Here is a 25245-nt window from a genome sequence, read left to right on the forward strand (position 1 = left end):
GCACATCTCAGTCAGGACACCTTTTCTTTATGCTGAAAAAAGTTTCCCCACCCAACAAGACAGTAGTTACAAGTTGCTTGTCTCCCACTTCCAATACGAAGGGAATAAATTAGTTTCATTTTAAGTGGCTCGAAAGGGTGACAGGAAAAAAGCTTTCGTTTAAAAAATTATTCCAAAGGCATAGAAACCTTAACATACAGTTACAAAACAAGAACAAGAATTATTCATAACACTATTATAATACAGCTCCTCCAAAATATAATTACTAGTTTCCTAACAATATAATGTACAATCAAGAAGTTGGAGAAAAAGCCTTTCAACTGAAGTTCTAACATAATTTCCATTGTCCATTTAAAAATATTACAACAAACCTAGTGTCTTAAAATACTTAAAGAGACTAAACTTCATTTTTTTTTCCCTTCATATAACTGTGCAACAAACTGTAAAAATGCTAAACCAATCCTGTGGGAATTGTTCCTGTTTCTCCAAAACCAACTCCACTCTAGAGGTAGAACCTGAATACTCCTCCACACTCTCCAAATAGTTCCCAACTCCACAGCAAAGATTGTACTCTTTGCTTTCCACATTTAGACAAAGCAGAAGGAAGTTATTCAGATAACACAGCAGAAACTAACGATTACAACAAGTATGAGCAAATTGCACCCAACAGCAAGAATTCTTAACATGAAATGTTAATTCTATCTAATAAAAGAGGTGAAACACTAACTAGAACACTCCAAACAATTCAATCACCAAGTCACTGTACCAAGAGCAGTGAAGGCTTGTTGAAATATATTCTATTCCCATAAGGCAAACAGCACTATGTCATATTTATGCTCTTAATTCATGGCTATACCTAAGTGCTAACTTAAAGGAAACCTCTGCTACCGAGTTTCTCAGTGTACTTTAAGAGGACCTTAAAACAAGAACTTGGAAGAGCAGGAAAGACCAGGAGAAAAATAAAAATGCTAAAAATAAATCTTTAAAGCAAATTATAGTATTTTCTCTCCCGTGGGCTGACCAGTCTACAAACAGGCAATAAACAGCACATTCTTGCCATATCTCAGACTAGCCCAAGACTACTTTTTCACTATTCCAATGCAATGAATTAGGCAAACCCCCCATGCATTTAATCTATTTGGCTATGCATGACAACACCTGGGAAGTGCTAATAAGCAGTCCCTGACCATGTTCAGCCACAAACTGCTGCCTCTCAGAAGAGGCAGTGCTCAGTGGTATTAATTCTGACAACACCACCTGGCCAGAAGGCTTCACTCACCTGACATACGCACTGTAAATCTACTGTAAGAATTTATTTAAAGAAGAAATTAATAATAACAGGCTGTAGATACGTATTAAGTGGAATTATTAATTCAATAATACAAGCTGCATGGCAGCTTTATTTAATACACTGTCATTGGGCACAAGATCCACAGCTCTCCCTCTAACAATTAACAACTCTACATTAACCTACAGCTTCCAACACTGGATCCTGCTTCTCCAATGGAGTCTGTAGGCATCGAGTTTTGAGATGAAAACTGACACTTTTTAGATTCACTTCATAGCTCTGTAAAACTGCACTAAAAACATCACCAGACAAGACTATGCACTTGAGAGAAAAGACTGCTGCAGCACCTGGTGTGACTGCCACACCATGCTGCTCAAGAAGCCCACTAGCCAGCGACAAGCCAAGTAGCAATGAACCAACTGCCAAGTACCAGTGCTGGACTTGCTGAAACCAGTCTGGTAAATATGTTCAGCCCCTGTTAAGCTTTGCTCCAACTCCTCCTGTTGGTCCCAAGAGCTGCCCAGGAGCACAGAGTGTTGGCACCACAGCACATCACATCAGCCATACACTGAAACGGGGTGAAATGTTCCACCTGAGCGGTGAGCCTCCCACTCCTTAACTCCATTCCACTTCTTCCCCACACTGGGCAGAGCTTCTCTCTCATACAGCACTGGCCACTGTTCAAATGTGGACCACACGTCTGACTTCACCTGTTATTCACTAGACCTTCAAAATGCTTCAGAGGTCTCCCAGGCAAGTCCAACCTTGGCAGCTCATACTTCTCCTCCTCCTGTGGATCGATGCCCAATATTGCACTTCCCCTCCACTACAATCCATAATTCCATGACCTCTTAGGCATAAACTGCCACCTTCACCAAAAAGGAAACTGCAAGTTTTCCCCACACCAAGACCATTCCCAGAGCCTACAAAACTAACACAGTCCTAATGCACACCGTGAAATCACTCTCAAGCCATTCTGCTCAAGGAAGGTGGCCTAAGTTTTCTAAACCAGAAACCCCCATCATTTTGAAGATCTGTCCTAACAATAAAGTAGGGATCTCTACTCCCAATTAATCATGTTCTCACAGAAGATGGCAGAACACGCTGAAATCCACTGAAGACCAGAAAAGGCACTGCTTCTTCACCCTCAGACAGATGTTCATCTTACAGAGAAATGTCAATCTGCCAGTAGATAATTCAGTTATCCCCTGCAAACAAAATATTTCAAGTTGATTTTTCTAAATCAGAATATCAGTGAGCAGGAGGATCTCTGTAACAGAGAAAGATGTGATACTGTTCACCAACAGACTGTAGCAGTGCCAGTAAATTTGCCTTCATTCCCACACTAAGCAGAGAAGTCACTGAAAGTTCCTGAACCATGCACCTTCCTGAAGCACCTTTCAGTACAACATCAGACAGGCTCAAGTGAGATGCAACTAGCAGGAGACACTAAGACTAACAAGAAAAAAGGAAAAAGCCCAACCATTCCATCAACAAGCAACTTAAAAGACCAACCAACCCCAGGACTCCATGATGAATACTAGCAGTAAGTCAGTGAGATCTCCACCTCAACTAGAGAACGCAGATGACTGTTCTGCCAGCACCTAGTGACCCTATGGTGCATCTCAGCTGAAAGCAGGAGAGTTCCTCCCTCTTGCTGCTCACTGTTAGCAGGGTGAACCAGTCTGCAAAGGTATCCAGTAAGCACCAGGACCAGCTCAAGATACACAGCACTGTATGCGACCAGAATTGAAACAGTGAAGAAAGATGCAACCTCCCTTCTGGTTGTTACATTGGTTCCTCTGCCCCTGTGAACCACTAGCTAAGTCACATGTCAAGTCCACCTAACTTCATACATAATACTACATGATTTGCTGATAAATCATCAGCTCTCCTAGCAGTCATTTTGAGACTTCATGAGTAACAGAGTGCTGAAAAACAGAAATGGAAAAAACTGTGATCCATTAAAAAAAAAGAAACCCAAAACCCTGAGTTTCAACTCTACAAAAATATTTTGGCAAATAACCCAAATGACAAAATGGAAGCATACAACAGGAACTTCCCTGGAACAAGCTACATTGAACATATCTAGTCTAATTTTCTTATATAAAAATGTATCAGTATTGTGAGAGCAGCAGTAGCCCCTGACACATATCCTGCTTTCATCCCTGCCAGCAATGCTTCTCACACTGTTTGTCATGACCTGTAGCTATCAATATAATTCACTTTCAAAGAAAGGGGGTTTCCAGGGAGGCTGCAGGTTAATGACATGGAAGCAATACCTGCATTCCACCTCCTGTTGCCTTGCAGACAAGAAGGCCACAAAGGCTCAGCAGCCTCTGGAGCCTCAGGAAATGCGAGGCTATCACTCTTTAACTGCTGCGCACAATCCTCAGGAGCTAATCAACCCTAGGATGACTTTCCTGACGTCTGTACATCACTGCTCTTTGAAACAAACTTTTAGTGACATCCTTAAACAACCAGTTTTCTTCTTTTCCCCAAGCACTGAGCGAACTGTATTGGTTCCAGAAAATGCCATTTTTCATCCTGGACTTGGCCTCTAGTATGGCAGCTTGCTGGCTTCGAAAGCCATCACAAGACACAGGTGGTTTATGTGCTGTGTGATGTACCAATCCATCACCACCCTCTGTTTCTGCCCCTGCCATAGCAACAGATGCAACTGCTCATTCATGCCTGCAAGAATTAGTGAAGAACGAGACCCTGCCACAGATAGCACTGTACTTCTGATCACCTGCTACCAGTTAGCATTTTAAGAACAAACACTATGCTAGTTCATATAGTTCATAACGGATAACCTATATCCCTTCCTCCTGCTAATTCATGGGAGCTTCCTGTGAATCTAGTTTTTCTGCTACAAGACTGCTGAATTTGCCCACATTTCATGTTTCCACAGTGCATTGCTGGACAGGGCCCTGGTGATCCTACCTTGTACAGATGCTCAGAACTTGCTGGTTTGCTAAGTGCTGTTGCAAAACCAAGACCCTAGTTTACATCTGCTGCCACTTTGACAGGTGCTGCTATCAGGAATGGCTAGAGGGATTTGCCTTTGTTTATCTGAGCTCCCCTGGGAATTGAGTTTATGCTGACTTACAGAAATGCAACTTGTTTTTAAGTTAAGTTATATTAAATGTGGTTTAACTTAACTAAATTAACTAATTTCATTTAGGTAACTAAATTAAGGCTGTGGTTCCACAGCCATTTTGAGCTGACACAGGCATGAGTTACCACTAAAACAAGCAGTTCCACCAGTTTCCTTCCTCACAAAGACACGTTCCTACCACCGTGCTTGTGCTAACACCAGCAATCATGCCATGAGCCAAAAACTGGTCAATATGGAGGTTCACCTAACCAAAAAATGACAGACAAGCTGTCAGCCAGATCACTTCCCTGAGTCACATGTGAACACAACTGCCACCAGAAAGGTGCTGGCAGGAAGGAAGGAGTGGGCAGTGTTGATCCTGAAGGCAGCAGATACATCCATGCTGACCAAGAGCAAAGATCCACATCACAGTAACGATATCCAAGGTAGCACCAATCACCTTGATGGCCACTCAGTAGCACCTCACTGGAACAAAGCTCCCAGCACTCCCCACCTGAACTCAAACACCTCAGGAGGAAGAGTGTCAAATACCATTTTACATATCCAGGCTGCAAGTCCACAGCCCAAACAGATCCTGCTACAGAATCCTCTAAAAACATGGAACACACAACAAGCTAAAAATGGCCAACTCTTAATTACATGAAATGCACACATTTCACTTGATTTATTTTTTTATATAAAGAGCGTGTAGAGTTCATCCCACACAACTTCATGAAGGTAACTTCATCTGTATTTGACTGTGTTACACTGAAGCATTGGTTTGGTATCAATACCCTTTCTATACACACATAGGTAAAACACATATATACACACACACACTAACAATATATTTTTTGCTCCATTCTTACTGTTTCTGTCAGGTACACTGATTTGCTTATATCCACTTAGCTACAACTCTATCATAGGTACAGGTGGTGGTAACTTAGAACACATCTCCGTGTTACTGAAGTACAAAAATCCTTGGAAAATTATTGAGCATATTGGAATCTAATGAGTAGTTCAAGGCTTTTGTTTTATACTCAAGGTCACCTGAGCTGGTGCTACCTAGGTCAACTAATACCTGGAACCATAATGATTCAGGAATTCCACGTCTCACATAGAAATTAACTTTTCTTGGCTTGGAACCACTGGTCTACATAAAATAATTATACTGGTAAAGTTAAAAATATTAAAACCATTGGCTACCACATGAAGAGCAAAACATAATTTGTTAGAAATAACCACCAGTATGTATGGATTACAGTATATTGCCTCTTGGCAGCTATCAGTTTACATAACTTCTCTGGCCAAAGTAAGTATTGTTGCTCTTTGTGGTTTTAGCATCAAAACAGAATTTCTAAGCAGTTTATGTAGCATAAAGCTGCTTGTATCACACCTACTCCAACCAGAATATGTGGGGAAAACTTGGAGCAGTATCTGCTGTTTATCTTCAGCACAAATAGCTTCTGTAATTCTGTCCAGAAAGACTGAGTCCCAACAAGACAAAGAACATTTTGCTGTAATATATTTAACACTTTTAGACATGTTTAGGAACAATATTTACAGTGTTTCTGGCAGTGTCTAAGAAAGAAAAGAATAAAACACATTCTTCGTTCAGCAGTTTCATTTCAGTTAATTCAACCTGCATTGCTTGCAGGTTTGTTTCTTCCATGAAGGTGAGAAATACTTAATTTCTTTTAGATAATTTCTTACATCACCAGTATGATCTCTAACGTATCAAAGGATCTCAACTGTGTTATTTCCAAAAACAATGATGAAAAAACTTCTCTCTACAGTGACCCAGGACTGTATTTGTGCTTCACTGTAAGGACTGACAAGCCACTGCAATGATTGAGTCTAAGGTTTTGCTACAAAGGTAACTGCTGGGAGAAGTCCAAGACACAAAATAACCTCCTAGAACCACATGCTGCAGAGGACAGACATGATTTGTGTGCCAAGGAACAGCTGAACTATAAATGTGTGTCACTTGTCAACACAACATAAACAAAAAAGTGTGAGAATTAATCTAGAGATCACTGTAATTAACTACAACTTTAGAGTAATTAATTAGATCTTTTAAGACATAGAAGCCAAACTCATGGAAGGAATACTTCCGTTTATCTATAAAAAACCCTCCAAGTTCCCTGCAGAAAGGGAACTCTACAGTTCTAGAAAAAATGCAGAGAAAACATAACTGTAACCCACAGCCTAGAATACATCCATGCTACTGTGAACAGCTCAGACTCCACTGCTGGCACAGCTGAAATTGAACCTTCAAGAAATCCATTACCATCAGCAGGATGAAGGCTGACTTCATTACAGAACCACTTCTGCTTTATTTTCTCCATTTATACAGAACTTTTGACTTAAAAGGCATTCCAGACACATTCAGTAAGCAAGACGAACCCTCTTCCACTTCCTGGGTGTCCAACTGACCAGATAAGACTTGGCAGCTGCTGTACATGGACACACACCTCCAGCACTGTGCCCATAAACAAATACAGCAGGAAAAACCACACATCTACCTTCAAACTTAAAATTCTTCCAGAACATGACAAGAGACACTAGAATTTACATATAAAAATCTACCCTGGATTTCCAAGTCCTCCTACCTTCTGAATATTGTAGCAACTTTGTCCTCAAGATTGTTTGAGAATTACTCTATTTAAATAAAGGTGAGGGGGGAAAAAAGGGAGCAGACAACAAAACCAACATTTGTGAACTTACGTTGAATGTGAATGAACTGCTTTGGTTGCTTAAACTCTCCTTTATACAAACGATTGTAATAGTTGACATTGCTCTCTGCTTCAGGGACTGGGATAACCATGCTTTCTTTCTTTTCTCTGAAAACTTGTTGTGCTGAGATAGCCCGTTGCAAATGATGTTCCTGCAAGAGGAAAAGTTAAGAGTTTGTTTATTTAGGTGTCAGTACACAGAAATGCATACAAAGAGTTATCCTTCTCTCCTACTGTTTTTCTGCTGGTCTACAGGACACCCAGATAAAAGGGTTGAGGCTTTACTGTATTTTAGAGGACAGCAGGTTGCTTACTTCCAGGTTAGTGACAGGAGATGTGTTCTCCATCATTTAGTGTACGGTGAGGTTCCTAACTGACAGGAACCTTAGAGCACTCTTAGAGGGAATGTAAGGCAGGACTACAAAGAGATTAAAAGGGCCCTTGGTTAGACAATAGCACACACCTTCTACAAGTCTGGGGATAAGTCAAGCATTCAAATTACACAAAATCACCTTAGCAGAATATTATGGCCGGCATAAGCCAAACTCGTCCAAAATTCAGGCGTGATCAGTTAACAGATGCATAGTAAATCCTTTAAAGTATTATAAACAACAGATTCAAATCAAAAGAATAGCTAATGCCATCATCCCTGTCTACCCACCAATTGTTACTGGCTGGCTTTCTTTAGAAGTTCAGTGAGTTAAGAGCAACAAAAAGAGTAGTCTTCACAGAATAACACTTGAAAAGCACAGACTACCTGAACAGGTATCACTTCATTTTCTTCTTACAGGAGAGGAGTCAAATGCTATAGAATCACTTCAAGGAAAACACAGATCACAACAAGTGTATTAATTCACAAAGTTTTTTTCACACATAATTTTATTAGTCAACTCACTGAAACTCACCTACTGCTGCAAGTTAGCTCAAAGATTTCTCATTAATATTTGTGTTAAACTTTGGCAAAGATAAACAGTACAGATGCAGTATTCAGATTCATGCTACAGTAAAAGAATCATTTCAGAGCAGCCTGCAGAACCCCTGAATTGAACTGACCAGCAAGCACCAAGAGAAGCCTGTTTGGCAGACTGGCAGATGATGGGATGACTTTGAATGCTACCCCACCTGTGTCTCCCTCCTCGAACCACAGGGTTGCAGCTATACAGTGCAGACCCTCCTCTGCAGCCTACCCATTTCAATCATTACAAAATGCTAAGACTCCAAAAGGCTGCACTGGCACATGCTACCTGCTGTGTGTTCAGTGAAGAGGAAGAGTAGTAGCCTTCACAAGGATGCCTTAGATCACCACAGCCATTTACTTGGGAAAGTTAAATAGATGGAGAACTCGTTACTTAAGTCAAACATAAACCAAGCTGCAGTTTCCTAGCAGTTTAAGAACTAGTCTCCAGCAGAACCAGAGCCTGAAAGCTCTGTTCTCCTTTTACTGTTCTTTCCCACCAGAATTCTTGCCTCCAGCTTCCAAAGTTTGAGGGGAAGAAAGAATATCAACTTGAAATTGAAGCTCAGTCACAGGTCTATGCAACCTTACCTTGCCTATTCCAGGGACTCAGGTTATCCCCTAGCCATTCCCACACACCTGACTGCTGGAAGGCATACTTGTTCTGAACATTAAAAAAAAAAAACACCAAAAAACAAAACCAACGCCAAAAAATCTGGCTGCTCTGTCTCCTCCTTTGATTTTCTGGACTACCCCTCCTCCCCATGATTAACACCAGTGATGATCCAGCCTCACAAGAGGTAACACCACCACAAGCAGAACAACCAGGCACAGTCTGGCAGACATGGCAGTCTTGCCCATATGAGATTCTGTGCTACGTGCTTGATAAATTCTCTCAAGAACAGGATTTCCTTCTCTTCAATTCTACAAAACTTTTTTTTTTTAAAAAAAGGTAGTGAATGAAAGCAAATATTTTGAAATATTTAAATGATATTTAATAAATTATACCCTCTTAAATATTAAGATCTTGCAGAAACACAAATAATGCAATTTCTGCAAAATTAGAATACAGTAAATCAGCGACTGGAAGAGCAGCTTTGGGAATCTCCTGTAGCAGATGAAGCAACATTAAAATCAAGCTATCAGGCTCCCAAGTGAATGCTTTTAGAATTAAGACAAGCATGCAATCAAATATCTGGTGTGATCTGCTTGAGTTACTACACAGAGTAAATCTGTCACTCCACCATTAAAATGTGTCTGGGAGAGCTGCACAGCACTGAGTAAGTAATTCAACTAAAATAAGAATCGGTTTATTACTGTCTTGCTTTCAGCTGATGTCCCTAGAGTTGTCTCCTAGCAGTTAACAACACAGTAGACAGCATTCCCACAGCAATGCTATCAGGAAGGACTTGCAGAGGTTATCTGTCCAGCTCCCACTTGAAGACTATTATCTCCAACACTACACGGCTCAGCCATGACTTCAAGTCTTGAAAACCTTCAGTTTCCACAGCCCCTCTAAGCAACTTATTTCAGTGAAGTACAAACCCTCTTTTGCCAGAAGCAGCAAGAACAGTTCCCTCACCATCCCTTCAGTGTAGCTACAGTCTAAACTTTAGCCACTCTGGCAGCCCATCTTCCAGTTTCCCAACACCTTTGAGAAATCTAGGGAAAGCAGAGTAACAGAAAGGAGCATTCCCAGACAAGCCTCACCACTGACAAATGAAGGAGCATAACCACTTCCGCATCTGGTAGCCACACTCCTAACATAGCCCAGTTCAGAGCATGCCTTGGCCACACAGTGTGAGCACATGTCAGCCCACTGCCCAGCCCTGCCTTTCCACCCGTGCTACTCATCAGGCAGACAGCTCCCTGGGTTATTATTCTGCCCCAGGCACAGAAGTTGTGCACTTCTAACTAAACTTCAAAAAGCTGCTGCTGGGCCAGTCCTCAAGTTTCTCAGGGAGCACAAAGATGGCTGTTCCACTGTTGATGAGCCAGCCACTTCTAAAGTAGGATCCTTGACAAACTTGCTGAAGATGTGTTCTGTGTACAGCCAACCAAGTGAAGCTGACCAACTGACAGTTTTCCCCACCACACCCCCAAAATAAAACAAACCCAGACCCTCTTCTAAAAGGGGATTAAATAACTTGTAGAGAAGCTACACTGGCTCACACTGGTCCAAGTAACAAATGGATAAATTAGGTTTAACTTTCAGAAAAAGTAGTAAAGAAGGACACACAACAACTAAAACTCAAAACACCTTCTGGCTCTACAGCCCAGTAAAGAGACAAGATGAGTAATTGAGATTCTCAGTTGTTGCACCACTGCTAGTAAGCACACAAAGAGTTCCCAAGAAAAATCTGACAATAGGTGTTAGTACTCACTTTACTATAAAAAGCCTTCAAGCATAACATAGCTTCCCAGGCAAAAAGTCTTACCAGTATTACTGTCACCCAAACAGCTTCAGGAGACAGATAAGCTATGCAATTTTTAAAAGAGGGGGGGAACCCAAATCTTTCTGTTGAACATGAAGGTAAGAAAAGGAAAAATTTAACTCCTGACACAGTTCTATTTAAACAAACTCAGAAGACTTTTATACGAAAGGTGGTCTCATTAAATGGCTTTATTAAACCTGAAAAAGTTTTTTTAAAGATAGATGTAGTAACTGGTACACCAATATACCTTTTTGTCTATTTTTCCACCTTTTCTTAGGGTTTTGAAAGACACACACCATATTTTAACTTGTAATTTGTTCTGAAGCAGTGAGATAAGAAGACCTCATACAAAATAACTGAACATTAGAGGAAACAGTGATGATACCAAACAGAACATGCTGCCATGGGAATAAAAAGGAGTACTTGTCAAAGAGTTATTACCCACTAATTCCTTTAAAAGCACATCCAAACCTTTCTCACTAGTATGACTAGAAAACTTCAAACAAACACAGCTGAGGTAGTCTTATTTCTCCAATCAACAGTATAACAGGATTAGAAATATCTAAACGTTTAGTATATGTAATACTGCTGCTTTAGCATATTTACACATTAAAGCAAAATAGTCCTCCAAGTGCCAACATCATTTCTCTGGAGGCACTTCAGCACTGCAGGTACCTTCCCTGTAGAATAACCATACTGACAACAGTTTATAGCAAATTGCCCAACTCCCTGGCTTTACATAATCCAGCATGTTTTCCTTGGTGCAGACAGCCTGCCCTGCCAGCGTGAATCCACTCCCTCTGTGCCGAGTGGCACAGCACAGCACGCTGCACCCAGCAGTCTCACACCCCCACCTTCGGAGCTCCAACCCAAACGACATGACAGCCGCTCACAACAGGGCTGAAAGAGAGAATAACTATCAGCTTTAGGCCAGAACCAGACTTGAAATCACACCTCTGAATCCACACTGAGACACTGCAATCCTTACTTTAATTTTTCCTCAGAGGGGAAAATTAAAAAAAAAACAAACCTACAACACTGGTACCTAAAACTACTGCACACATTCTGATCTGGGTTCTAAGTCCAAACAAGAGCAAGACACCTTCATAGCTATGTCCCTTCACCTCCAGTATAATAAAAGTTTCATGTTCTTTCTCCATTTTCTATCTGAGAGTTTCATCACAACAGAAAATGTTCAACAATAGCAGTAAGTCAACAAGTAATAGTCTCCTAAAGATTATTTTATTAAGCTTTAAAGGAAACGGTGATCGATACTGAAAATTATTTTTACCCATCAGAACTATATTTATCAATATACTCCCTTTTATTCCACTGCTGCAAAACAGAACACCTGGATTCTACACAACAGCTTGGTTTTCTCCCTGTTCCTTTAAGCTCCCCCCATAGTATTCCCTCTGAAACTGAGTTTATCTTACTTGAAATAAATGTGTTGGGTTTTTGGATGCGCATGGTTGGTCTGTGGCTGAATACCATCTTCACAATGAAAAGCTGATCTGTCTTAATTATGAAACTGCAATAATCAATTCCATACTGGATACCAACACCTTAGAGGATGAACCTTTAGGACTAAATGTATTTGTTCCCTTCTTCATTCCTTAATACTATACCATACAAGTGAAGCTACAACACTTATGAAGGTTATTTCCTCACTTCATTCCATTACTAGAATTTACATTTACCCCGTACGGTAGTAAGTAATTAAAGGTGTTACTGTGACACTGTTTACGAAAATAGTCTCGTCTTTGCCAGTCCTTTCACAACAGAGCTTCATACCATGCGATTTACATTGGATATTTGCAACATTGTAGACTTTACACCATAAATATCCGGGCAGATGTTACTGGGACTAAAGGGAAACAAAGTGTAACATATGTAACACAACACAGCTCAGCTGTTAAAATCAACTCTTAACAAGATAGATGGCTAACTCCATAGCACTCCCCTCTAAGTACAACGGAAGGAAAAAGGGAATTTATTAACAGCTTTACCTACTCAAAATAAGCTATTTTATTTTAGCTAGGCCCACCTACAGCCAGCCTTCCATTCTACCTGAACTCAAGAACCCAACAACAGCAAAGCAAACAGGAAAAACTTACTAAAGCTTAGAGATCCTATCTGCTTAACATCTCATTCCAATTAGAAAATACAAATTAATTGACATTTTTATGTCTGACAGAGAGATTCAGAAACAATAAGTATAACATTTTAATCTGAAATGTGCAAGGTCATCTTGCAAAGCCTCAAGCACAGCTATGACAAGACAGCAAGTGCTGTGAAGCTCAAAACCTGCTTTGATCTAAAGCCTCTTCCCTTTATAAAGCCACAGCCCTATTACCTACCCTCCCCTTGCACACTCCTACCCCCATTTATTTTTTTTTACAAATATTTCTGTTTTTTTAATAAAGATTTCCAATAGATAATTGATCCATTTGGTAAACAAATGTTTCCTCTTGCTACACAGTGTCCCCTTCGAAGGTTCTATTAGTTACGGAGTAATGAAGGGAGCAGGGCAAACAACAAAATCACATCCTGAGTTCAAACCAACACACACAGAGCAAAGCTGCTTCAGAGGCCTTAAAGTCCCTTCAGTTTCTCTATGGGGTTGCTGACACTCCGTGGAAAGAAGCTCAAGAAAAGCCACAAGCAGCAGAAGGCACAGTGTAAGGATGTCCTTACCAGTGCAAAGAGCCTGTGGAACCACTTCTCAGTTTCACTTTTGGCCATGTCATCTTTCTCCAGCATCATACCTCCTGCCTCCTGTTTTGTTGTTTTTATTCTTTTAAGATAATCACCAGAACCACGTGCCACACACTTGCCTTCCAGAGTCAAATTATGACTACAGGCTAAAAGAAATGCTGCTATTCCAAAGGAAGCAGTGGCAAGGTGAATCAAATTGTACCACTTCATCCTAAAAATTCACACAAGTCCCTGGAATGGGTAAGATTTTTATTACTGAGCTACTCCAAAGTCATTCTGCTATTTCAGAAGTGAGTAAAGTATTATATCTACAGAAAAAAACCCACAACAAAACAAACAAACAAAAAAACCCCAACAAAAACCAAAACAACCAACACCACTTTCCTGTCACTTTAATTCCTTTTCCATTTCTTAAGCCATTGCAATTCCACAAAGCACAGCTAGTGCTACATAAAAACCAAAGACAAGCCATCCTGTGGATCCTTTACATACAAATTACCTGAATGTTATCTCAAGAATGCTGATGTAGGCTGAAACAATGCAAGAGAAGGGCCACCAGGAACACCTGAGGCCAGCTGCCTTGGATGATACTGTGTCTAGATAGCTAGGCCTGCACAGGAACCGTATAACTAAAGGAAGAAAAATCTAACTTGGACCAAAAAATCCTTCACCTCCTCTCTGGCAGCCTGACCAAAGACCATTTAAGCACCATAAGGCAACTACAGGCAACCTAGGAAATAAAGAGTACATGGAAATTAGCCCATGAGACACTGATGGAGGTACTGGGAACCTGAGGCGACCAAAGAATATCACAATCATTTCTGATGCTTTAGTTGAACCTTGCAGCACAAAAAAACACCCCCAACAAAACCACACACCAAAAAACCCACTCAAAACAAACAAAAAAATAAATCAAACTTCTAAAGTTTAAAGCAGAAAAAGCAATCAATGCCATTTTCATCATCCTATATGACAGCACACACAAGACAATTGAGACATCCTAAATATGACCCTACTGAGTGGGACAGCAGTAATGTAGGAGAACACAAGCAATTTGTAATTCTCTCTCATTCCTATCAATAATGGCTGCTTTTTTTTTGAGGCCTTTTTTCCCCAAGATGCCTCTGAGAAAGAGAAAATTGTTACAAAGCCTGTAACATCTAGTCAAAACACACAAAGTATTCTTCTCTAGCTCCTTCTGATACATCAGTATCATTCACCAGGTAACTAACAACCCTACATAGAGAACTGTTTTTGGTTTTTTTTATTCCTTGCTTTACAGCCTGCTTCAATTAGCATAACTTGATTGTCCCAAGTCAAACACACTGGAATGGAAAGGTATACACCTACATGTATACATATTCTCTCTTACATTTCATGTAAATAAACCCACAATGTGTTTTAAAAGGTTGAGATTCCACAACAAATAGTATTCCCTGTTATTAAATCCAGTATTATACGCATAATCTGAACTCAGTTTGATTCCTGGCTCCAAGCATCAATACCTTCATGCAAGCACAAGTCACAAAACTGTTCTCCTTGATGATGAGGGGAGGAAGAGTCACCAGGAGGGAAGACTGTGGAAATTCTCCAACAGGAGCTGATCACAGCTCCCCATGGAATCTGGGACAGGCAGTGCAGCAGCAGCTGCTGCCTCACTACGTCCCACACTTCAGAGATTTGCACCAGCCAACAACTTACTAACACCACACGCTGCTCCCGACCCCAGCACAGAAACCTCACTTGAGGCTACACACGAGTCCCACGTGGCTGAGATGTCTGAGGTTACCTGCTCTGTGATATTTGTAGGAAAGAAACTGTCCCCTTAACATTAAAGATCTGGTCTGTTAAAACATTGGTTCTCCCTGATGTCACACAGGCTAAGGGAGGTCTTGTTTCTTTGGTGCCCATCAGGAGCCTAAAGGCTGGTTACAACAATCCAAGATCAAGAGCGGTGAAAAATGTATGGCTGCTTAAATGAAAAACGTGCACCCACTGCCTCAGCATTGGAGTTAAGTGACCAAGAGTTTGTGCACCAGATAAGCCCCTTAATTTCATCTTCATCAGCGATGCAACTTCCTGGAAAGTTTCAGGTGTAACTTCTACATTGGAGGACACACTGCTTACAGCATCTCTCTCACTGCACTACGCATTTAACCTTCTGACTTGAGTGTAACAGCATCTTTCCAGGAGCAAGATCCAAAGTCCTTATTATGGCTTTTCATTTAACTGAGGTACACACCAACATGAGGGAATTTTAATTTTAGTGAGGCTTTTAAATAAAAATGTCCTCATGAAAGAGATGAAACCTGGAGTGCTGAAGACTTGATGAACCAAACAGAAATCCACCTATGATTCTATGATGCTATAGTTAAAAAAGATACCAGAGCTTGGTTCCAAAGTTAGGACAACTTAGAGAAAGATTTTTTAAAAATTAAAACACAAGTGCACATGCAGTAATTGGTAAGAAATAATTGGTAACAATTAACTACAAATTTACATTTCAGCTCAACACCTTTAACTCAAGAAATATATAATTTCTTTTTTTTTTTGTTTTTTACTTTCTGTAATGACAGTGTCTCTTAGTCTTACCTAGTCACTGGACACCACTGCAAGACAGCCAGTGTTTTGTTTATATAGAAGTTTAGCACAGAGGAATCAGACATCAGCAGGATGCTTCAAAGAAGAGGGGTTTTTTATGCAACTCAAACTGGTCAAACATAAGTGGGAATTGCAGCCACAAAAACGACAGAAAGCTAAGAAAACCAAACTAGAGATTAAAATGTAAACAACAGAAAACAACTAGGGAAGCAGGGGAAGAGGCACTTATAAGTATCCTGGCTCAGAACTGATACATACACAGACTACTTGTTGTGTCACAGGGGAGGGACACCAGGAGATAAGAGTTTACCAACCTGGAAAACTGGTGGGAAAGCAACATCAGATCAACTGGAGAACAGTCTCACCCAGCATCCTGGGTAAGCCCTACTATCTTGCAAAACATGACAAAAACATGAGAAAAATTCTACTAAAGTAGATACATTGGTAAGGTGTTGAGTGCACCAAACTTCAGAGACCAGAGAAACCAGTCAAAAGCAACTCAGCTCTATCCTCACATATTTACCAGTAGGGAACAGCATTTTTCTTTGCCATGTTACTTATTTCAGAGGATATACTCTGGTATCAGCTCAGCTACTGTCTCCATTCAGGTGGACCAAAGGCATGTCTGTATCTAATAAACTCCAACTTCTTTACTCCAGAAACTTCCCTGTTGGCTTATTTCTGAAATAAGCCTTTAAAAAAAACAAAACTAAACAAAAAAAATCCGAAACAAGAGTCACGTGTGGCAATCTCTCCTTTTACTTTAAGGGGGATTAGGCATTTTATTGGTGCAAAAGTATTCATTCCAATTAGAATTGCACCAAAGTTAGACATAAGAACTCAAGATTTACTTTTTTTCTGCAAACCTCTGCTACATAGTATTTAGAGCACCTCTATTATGAACAGGGACAGTATTTTAACTCAACACCTTCATTCAAACTACACAGTGATTATTATATCTTAACAAGTAGGATTTTACAAAATGGATTAAAGTCAAAACTTTAAATTAGTAGATATCAAAATACTTCATTTGATTCAGAACTAGTCAACATTAAACGCAAAATCATGACAGTCTACATTGATACTACTTTTATTTTCTCTACTTCTTACTCCTCATACATAATAATTCAGTTCCAATTCATTTCTTCTCTATTTGTTATAGAAATTTCAGTTCTACAATTAATCTTCACCACCAATGGCTTTTGTGACACCTCAGGTTTAACTGTAATCCTGTTTCTGTAAATATTCAATGTGTTGTTTATCTTTAAAAAAAAGCTGAACAGCTTAGAATGAGAAATATGCTAAGGCATGTAACTGTTCAAATAAACATCAACATAGTTTATTAGCTTTGTTGGCAAAACAAATTACAAATAACCTTTTGAATATCTAGCACCAAGATTATCTTTCTTATGAAAAATAACTAAAACCAAGATTAATGTAAGCAGATCTGTTGATCTAAATTATTCAAACAGGACACCTCCACCGATTCCAAGCAGCACAGAAATTGCACAAAGCTGACTACTGCTCCATTTTCCCGGCAGGGGCAACCAAGAAATCTGGCCCCATGTAATTGAAAGCACAACAGAAGCTGCCCGAGGTATTTCTTTCTCCAAGGTTTTCTTAAACTGAAGGAAAAACTGCTACCTATGTTCAAGATGTGCCAGAGCTGAGCGACAGAGCACAGAGAGGCAGATTTCAAAATGTTCTCCAAAGCTTTCATCATGGAATGACACCTCATCCTGAGGAAACCTACCTATAAGGGAAAGTTCCTGCATAATGAATTGAGGTGTAACTCTCAATTAACACCCAAGCAGATACCATTGTTCTCTGCCACGGACTCAGGCACCCAAACAAGTTAGGACACATTTAATGGACTGCTGTTAACTGACCCCATGCATATGACTCTAGCCTGCAGCAAAAACGAGACTTTATCTAAATGAAGAGTGTGGTTTTAAGATAGGCTGAACCCATCTAACCTCAGGATGACACCAGGAGCACAGGAGTCTCAAGCTTCTCCGTTCCCAAGCCTTCTATCCCCCATGCTCCTACCACTTCTCACGAAAGTACAGGATGCCCTGCTTTTCCAGGGCGGGCTTTCACTTCCATTATCGAGCCACAGGCATCCCAGTATTCTGAAGAGCAGACCATCCCTACCAGCTGCAGATCGCAGTTAGTCTGGCTCAGCTGCATCTTAAAAGCACACTCCCAGATAAATGACTTGCCATTTGTCCCAGGCTAAGCCTGTACTCCCCAGCAGTTGTTACAGGTGATAGGTGTTCATGTGATAAGCCCTAATAAACTGATGGTGAGTTTGAGGCTTCAGAGCAAATCTCTGTATTGTTTAAGTTCAGCCACATAAATACAGAGTTAGAACAACTTACTCAGTTTAACAGTTCACCAGTTAACTGCACTCAGCTACTGTAGGATTTAGAGGGGGTACAAATACAGCAGGAGCTTATTTTCATCCCCATTGCAGTGTCAAACTAACACAATCCAACCTGTTCAGTCTGATATACCATTATGAAAGGGGATGTTACCCGGTACCAGTGGTGGAACGAGAGGAAGTTTCTGTCAGCCACAAAGAAATTCTGCAGGTGAAAGCACAGGAAGGACAGTGGATCACAGTGGAAAACTGAAATACTGGCTGGGAAATTGAGCTGAAATGTGCACTTGTGAGGAATGTCACTGCATGATGCAATAGGTTTCAAAGGGAGGGAGAAAAATACAGGACCTGAAGGCAGGGGAAGAGTCTCAAACAGAACTGAAGTTTAAAGTTCCATGAATCGAGATCACAGCATGATGCTACCTACTACCAAACAATTCAGTAATCCCAGCAGTCTCCAAACACACCCAAAATAAGTAAATAATTAAAGGTGCTGAACTCAAACTGAGAAATAAACTTCTACTTGGAATTACAGTTCCCCAAAACATAAGTCAGTTTATTCCAATTAAAAAAAAATTAAAAAACAACCAACACCAACAAAAGAACCCACAAGGCTATTTCTTTCCTAAGGATTGATTTCACTTAGTTTTGCATGGATGAACAATCTTCTGAGTTTCTTACTTAAACTTGTATAAAGTCTTCTTAAGGGATTTTTGGTTCACAGAGTATCTGCATGGTTTGAACTAAGGTTATCCTCTGATGACCTTTTATTTCACACACTGGTGTCCTGGCTTCTCCTTTGTTTTACAAAGCCCCTCATTTGTATGCACTTGTGAGGGTTCAACCACAGGTTATGCATGCACATCCTAGTCAAAACCGGTTCTGTCCCCATGGGGGTCATTCATGTACATTTAGGTTTTTAAACCTAAACCTGAGCGCATCAGACAGTACCAGGTAGGAATTTCTGATTAACAGCTTAAATAAATCCTCACACATTTGGTATCTCCTATCCTGGAGATACTCAAAAGATGTCTGGACACCGTCCTAGGCAAGAGGCTCTAGATGATCTTGCTTGAGCACAGGGGTGGCCAAGATGACCTGCAGGATCCTTTCCAACCTCGTACTTTCTGTGCGAGTCTGCAATACTTGATTGCATTTATTTAAGCACCTTCCTATAAGCCATGGAAGCTGACAGCCCAGCTAACAACAGAACTTGATCTCTCTCTAAAAGAAAATATGATTGTTATCATAGAATGTAGAGCCGGTTGTTTTAAGGCATCTATTGGTCAACAACTCTCATTTAGTTTAAGGTATTACTGCTGAATTGGTATAAAAAGAAAAAAGTTATTAGTGCTATGAAAACAACTATCTGTAACATTTCCATATACAGAATCAGCTTTATAAGTCTTATGTTTCCCAACAGAGATGTGATGGTGCGTCTGGAGGGGAGACTTGAGCACTGCACTCCAAACTCTGATTTCAGTGCCAAAAGGAAGCAGGTAGCAGGGATGCACCCAACACAATTCCAGTGCATAAACAAGACTACCTGCCTTTACATGCACTGCTAGATGTGAACAATTCCATTAATGTCCTTACAAAAAAATGTCACTATCAGTTAATGCAAGGCACACCAAAAAAATGCATCATCTGTAAAACACGTAACATTTCAACACCAGACAAGAGGGCCAAAAGCAAAGCACCCCTGAAGCCCACAAACAATACCAATGTGTTGATGCTCATGCATGCAGGATGGAGCCCCTCTAAGAAAAGATTAAGAAGTGATTATTGTTTGATCTTTTAAACAGAAAACACAAAAAATGTTTAGGCATATCACAGAGTTACTGAGGTAGGAAAAGACCTCTGAGATCATCAAGTCCAACCCATGACCTAACACCACTAGACCATGGCACTAAGTGCCACATCAAGCCTTTCCTTGAACATTCCAGGGATGGTGGCTCCACCACTTCCCTGGGCAGTCCATTCCAGTATCAGTACATGCAAGAAAATGTGAATGCAGGACTGGGTCATAGGAAACTCTTTTTTTTTTTTTTAAAAAAAAAAAAAAAAAGAAAGAAACAACAGAGTGTTGCCATAAAATGAGTCTTCCCGTGTGTATGCATGTATTTCGAAGTCCTTTTGATCAAACTCTTCCAGTTGACTATATCAGCAAAAATATTCAGTATGTTACATTGTACCAGCAAAAACATATAAACTAAAATCTATGATGTGCAAAGTTAATGCTTTCTGCTTTAAAAGGAGAAAATGAACATGCTGCTTCACAAGCATCACTAGTTTCAGGATGCCTTGAAAGGCAGATGCAGAATGCTCTAAGTTTCCAGTGTTACCAGAAACTGACCAAACTAAAGGGTGGAGAGAGTATGAAAAGAAAGAAAAAAATTATTCATGTTAACTACTTCCAGCCTTTCAAAATACTCAAAATTGAACATTATCCTTAATGATCAGTAAAAGATCATCCTGAGGTGATCACTCAAGGACTGAGAATGAAAGTCACTTCTCATTCATACTCTGTCAGCATTTTAATAATGTTAAATGTGTCCATAATTTGCTATTCACGCACTTTTTCCTCTACAACCGCAGACTTCTCATGTGATATCAGACCTAGCTGTAAATGAATGTATGCTTAAACGAGAATTTTGAGATGAACATTCAGATAGGTTTGACTGGGCAATCTAGGTGTCATCAATTACTACCATGCTTTTAGCTTCCTAACAACTCAAGTAAATTCACTTCAGAAAGCCTTCAGACTGAATCTACCTCACTATTAAGCATGATTTTTCTCCCACAATGTGCAACTCCGCAGTCTCCAGTAATATGTATTCAAATAAAAACCCATAGTTACGCGATAAGAAACAAAACCAGGGCTTATCTATTCTGCAGCTTTCCCCCCTCCTAGCCAAAACAATTCATTAGCATTATGAAATACAACTCTTACTCATCAGAAATAAACAATGCAAAGTGTTCCTGCTCAGTTACTGAAGCTGACAAAGGGACCATCTTCCTGCTTTTGCTTAATAGTAACCCCTTTCTCCCATCAGTTTTGAAAAACAAACAAACACAAACCCACACAATTTTCTTCCTCAGGTCTTGTTTAGGATAAATTATAAACACTTGCTTCCATAAACATGCTACAGACCAGAAAAGCCTTTCACAGCTCCAATCGCCAAGTGGAAGAAATGAGCTGCTGATTTCTAAAATGCTGCAAGTGGATATAAATCTTTAAGATACTACAATAGAAATGGTACCAGAGTATTCATTAAGGTTAAATCAAAAGAAAAGTCAAATAAAGGTACTGACAAACTGGGCGGTATACTTCTTTGTAGTGGGGCTGGTCAGCAGTGTGTATTGCTGCCGAGTCTGGGACTACAGTGACTGCAAGACATTTTAATACACAGTCCAAATAACTTCAGTAGTCTCAGTAGAAATGAGTGATAATCATTAAGCCCTCTCCAAGCTTTAAAGCTTTCTATGTTCCAAATAGTAGAAGTAGTGTAAAAAGAAGGGAAAAAAAAACCCCAAAAACAAACCACCCACATTAAAAGAAACAGACCAAAATCTGCATTATTTATATAGAAAATATCGATCACAAACAAAGCAAATCACATGCCTGAACAGGTCAGACAGACATGCCAGTCTCTCCCATTTAAAATCTTGAAAACCTGTAAATACATAGTTATTTTCAGCAGAAGTCAGCCCTAGGAGATGGTATGTGACTCCAGGATACACTGCACGACAAGACCTTTCTGACTTCATCAAGGCTGCACCCGGGGCAGCACAGCAGGGACAGCAGCGTTCTGGGGCAGAGGAACATCAGCTCAGTGTCTCTGCACAGCTCATGTAAATCCTCAGCTACCCTGGTGCTTCAAACACCTTGCACAAAGATGCACCCCCAGCAAAAGTCTGGACTAAAAAAAAAAAAAAAAAAAAGAGCCTGGAGACACTCAGGGAATGGAGATGTCAGAAATGAATACGCTGATTTCTCTCCCTCCCCCAAAAGCCTCTTTCAAAATACATCTAATCAATTACAGCAATATTGCTGTGAATAAAAGCTGTTTAAAAGCTTCTCAAATACTTAACGTACTACAGCCTTTCCTAGAAGGGCTTTGCAGACCACTACCACAAAAACATATATTGAAGCATGATTTGTGCAGCACTGGGAGAAGCTACTCCCATGAATGACACTGTCACTACAGTGCAATCATTTAAACAACCTATTAATAGTAGTTTAAAATCAAGTCTGGCTGATGTGTCTAGCACTATCATTCCATATTGCCTCAACGGTCTTTTCATTTTAAGACTCTTACAAAATAGACCAATTAGAGACACTTTTAAGTGCAGAGAAAACAAACCTCATTCTTGCAGAAAAGCAACATTTCAGTACAACACTAAGGCAGTTTTACTGAAGTATAAATCTCATCCTCCTCATGATGAGTTAAGCAGTCCACAAGCAACTTGCTTGAACTCTTCCAGTAATTTTCCATGAACAAGTTTATTTTAAACACGACTTATCAAAATAACACAACGATTTTGAAAAACAAGCCATATTTTATAAACAGTAAATGCAAGCACTGCAAAGTAGACTTCAAAAGCTGAGAAAACCAAATTACTCTCCAAGAACCTTTTGCTAGTAACACACTTGTTCCTTTTAAATACACTCCCAGGCTCTGGCTGAAATTTAACCTTTAGGAAGTTTCTGAAGTTTTGATTATGGTGTGTTACACACTGAAAAAAAAAAATAAAAATGGGGAAAACAGCAAAGAATAAAAACCCACGACGCTAAGACAGAGGATTCCTTTTCGTATCAACAGTAAACGTGAGAAAAACCAATCAGAAAGGCATGGAGCCTCCTTTGACAGCTGCAACCTCTGAAAAGCCAATCCACAGGCATAGAGGTTTGGCTGAGGCGGAGACAGGGATTCATTGAAGAAATTCTTGAGGGTGCCTTTACTATCGGGTCTGCATGCAAGTACAGACACATCAGGACAGCCAACATCTGAGCCTCGTACAACTCTTAAGGAGCACACGAGCGTGAAGATCAGCACGACAAACCAGCACACTTAAACGACAGCACAACCGCAAGCAAGCGTCTTGAAAGCGGTGCTTGTCAAAACCCGAAACAACTTGTGTTTACTTAGCCCTAAAAAGAAGCACAAGCACCACGTTATCTATGTAGAACGCTCGCCGTTTTATTCAGAAATCCGCTCAAAGCTGAAGAGCGTCAACACGAACTCACTGCCCAAGTTCCCTACATGTCACTCTCCCCCAGTTTTACACAGGGTTTGGGCCCGGCTGCCGCTGCTGACACTTGATGTTAACACCACGCAGGACGAAACCGCTCCGTGGGGGAAAAAAAAGAAAAAGTAGGAGCGGGACGCCTGACGAGCAGCAGCAGCAGCCCCGCAGCAGGACCGTGCCCCGCAGCAGGACCGAGCCGTGCCCCGCAGCAGGACCGAGCCGTGCCCCGCAGCAGCCCCGCAGCAGGACCGAGCCGTGCTCCGCAGCAGCCCCGCAGCAGGACCGAGCCGTGCTCCGCAGCAAGACCGAGCCGTGCCCCGCAGCAGCCCCGCAGCAGGACCGAGCCCCGCTGCAGGACCGAGCCGTGCCCAGCAGGACCGAGCCCCGCAGCAGCCCCGCAGCAGGACCGAGCCCCGCAGCAGCCCCGCAGCAGGACCGAGCCCCGCAGCAGGACCGAGCCGTGCCCAGCAGCCCCGCAACAGGACCGAGCCGTGCCCAGCAGGACTGAGCCCCGCAGCAGCCCCGCAGCAGGACCGAGCCGAGCCCCGCAGCAGGACCGAGCCCCGCAGCAGGACCGAGCCGTGCCCAGCAGCCCCGCAGCAGGACCGAGCCCCGCAGCAGGACCGAGCCCCGCAGCAGGACCGAGCCCCGCTGCCGGCCCCGCACATGGCGGCGGTGCGCGGTGCGGAAGCCGCCGCGGGGCCCAGGCCGCCGGGGCGGGATGCCGGGGCCGGTTTCTCCCGCGCAGACGGGAAGCGGCGGCAGCAGCAGCAGCTAACACCACCACCACCACCACCGCCGCCGCCACAAGCACCGCGACGCCGAGCGCGCCCGCAGCGCCCATTCACAGCCGCACCTTGCGCCTTCCTCCTCCTTCCGCCGGCGTAGCGGCCTCCCCCCCCACCCCCCGCCTCCCCGCGCTCATCCGGACCCCGGCGGGCCGGGACGCAGGGAAGATGGCGGAGCAGGGCCCGCTGGCGGCGCCGGCCCCGGCCGCTCCCGCTGCGCTCTTTGCGCAGGGCCCGGGCGGGCAGCGCGGGGCGCTGCGGCGGGCGGCGTGCGTAGCGCGCGTGGTGAATGCCGAGCGGCCGTGCGGGGAGAAGGGGGGGGTGCCTGGTAAACAATGGTGCCCCCCCCCCCACCTCGCCTTCCCCCCCCCCCCCCCCCCTTACCGATTCCTCCTCTTTCTCCATCCCCGTGGGCATCTGCGGCACGGCCCGGTTGATGGAGACGCAGTCGTTGAGGTCGGGCATGTCCTTGCCGCGGTAGATGGGCAGCGGTTTGGCGGCGTCTAGCGCCCGGGCTCGGAAGGAGAGTTTGCTCATTGTCTCCCCCTCACAATAACACCCCGGGGCCGGGCGGGCGGCGGGGCGGGGAGAGGAGGGGAATGGGGGGGGGGGAATGGGGGGGGGGGGGGGGCCTTCAGCGCGGCCTCTCCGCCGCCTCCCAGCCGCTCCCGCACCCCCCGTCCCGCACCACCATGGAGAGGAGTCTCCGCCGCCCCGGAACAGCTCTGCCGCGGGGGCCGCCCGTTGCTCACAGCGCACGCCCCCCCCCTTCCCCCCCCCCCCCCTCCCCTTTTTGTTGTTTTTTTTTTTAGATCCGCGCCGGGCTGGCTCGCTCCGCTCCCTGCGCCATGGCAAACATGGCGGACATTAACCACAGCGGCCAGCGCTCCCGGCAGCCACCGCGAGACGTGCGGGGGGGGGGGTGAGCGGGGCCGCCGCGGTGCGCGCGCAGCCGAGGGCGGGAGCGCGGCCTGGTCCTGTCAGGGCCC

General features: G+C 42.5%; 1 protein-coding gene across 2 annotated transcripts in view; it reads right to left on the minus strand.

Annotated features, from left to right (window-relative positions):
* EPC2 (enhancer of polycomb homolog 2) overlaps positions 1 to 24856 on the minus strand; it is a 48571-nt gene extending 23715 nt beyond the window's left edge. The window contains exons 1-2 of one of the 2 annotated variants that reach the window (XM_051623519.1): positions 24641 to 24856; positions 7116 to 7275 (exon numbers count right to left, since the gene is read on the minus strand). In XM_051623519.1, coding sequence (XP_051479479.1) covers positions 7116 to 7275; positions 24641 to 24793 — 313 coding nt within the window. In that variant the 5' untranslated portion in view covers positions 24794 to 24856. Of the gene's footprint in view, positions 1 to 7115; positions 7276 to 24324; positions 24346 to 24640 lie in introns of those variants that run through there. The other variant, XM_051623520.1, reaches the window with a different exon arrangement.
* Between the last annotated feature and the right edge of the window lie 389 nt (positions 24857 to 25245).

Source organism: Apus apus, chromosome 6 (genome assembly GCF_020740795.1).
Source record: "Apus apus isolate bApuApu2 chromosome 6, bApuApu2.pri.cur, whole genome shotgun sequence".
Classification (NCBI taxonomy): Eukaryota; Metazoa; Chordata; class Aves; order Apodiformes; family Apodidae; genus Apus; species Apus apus.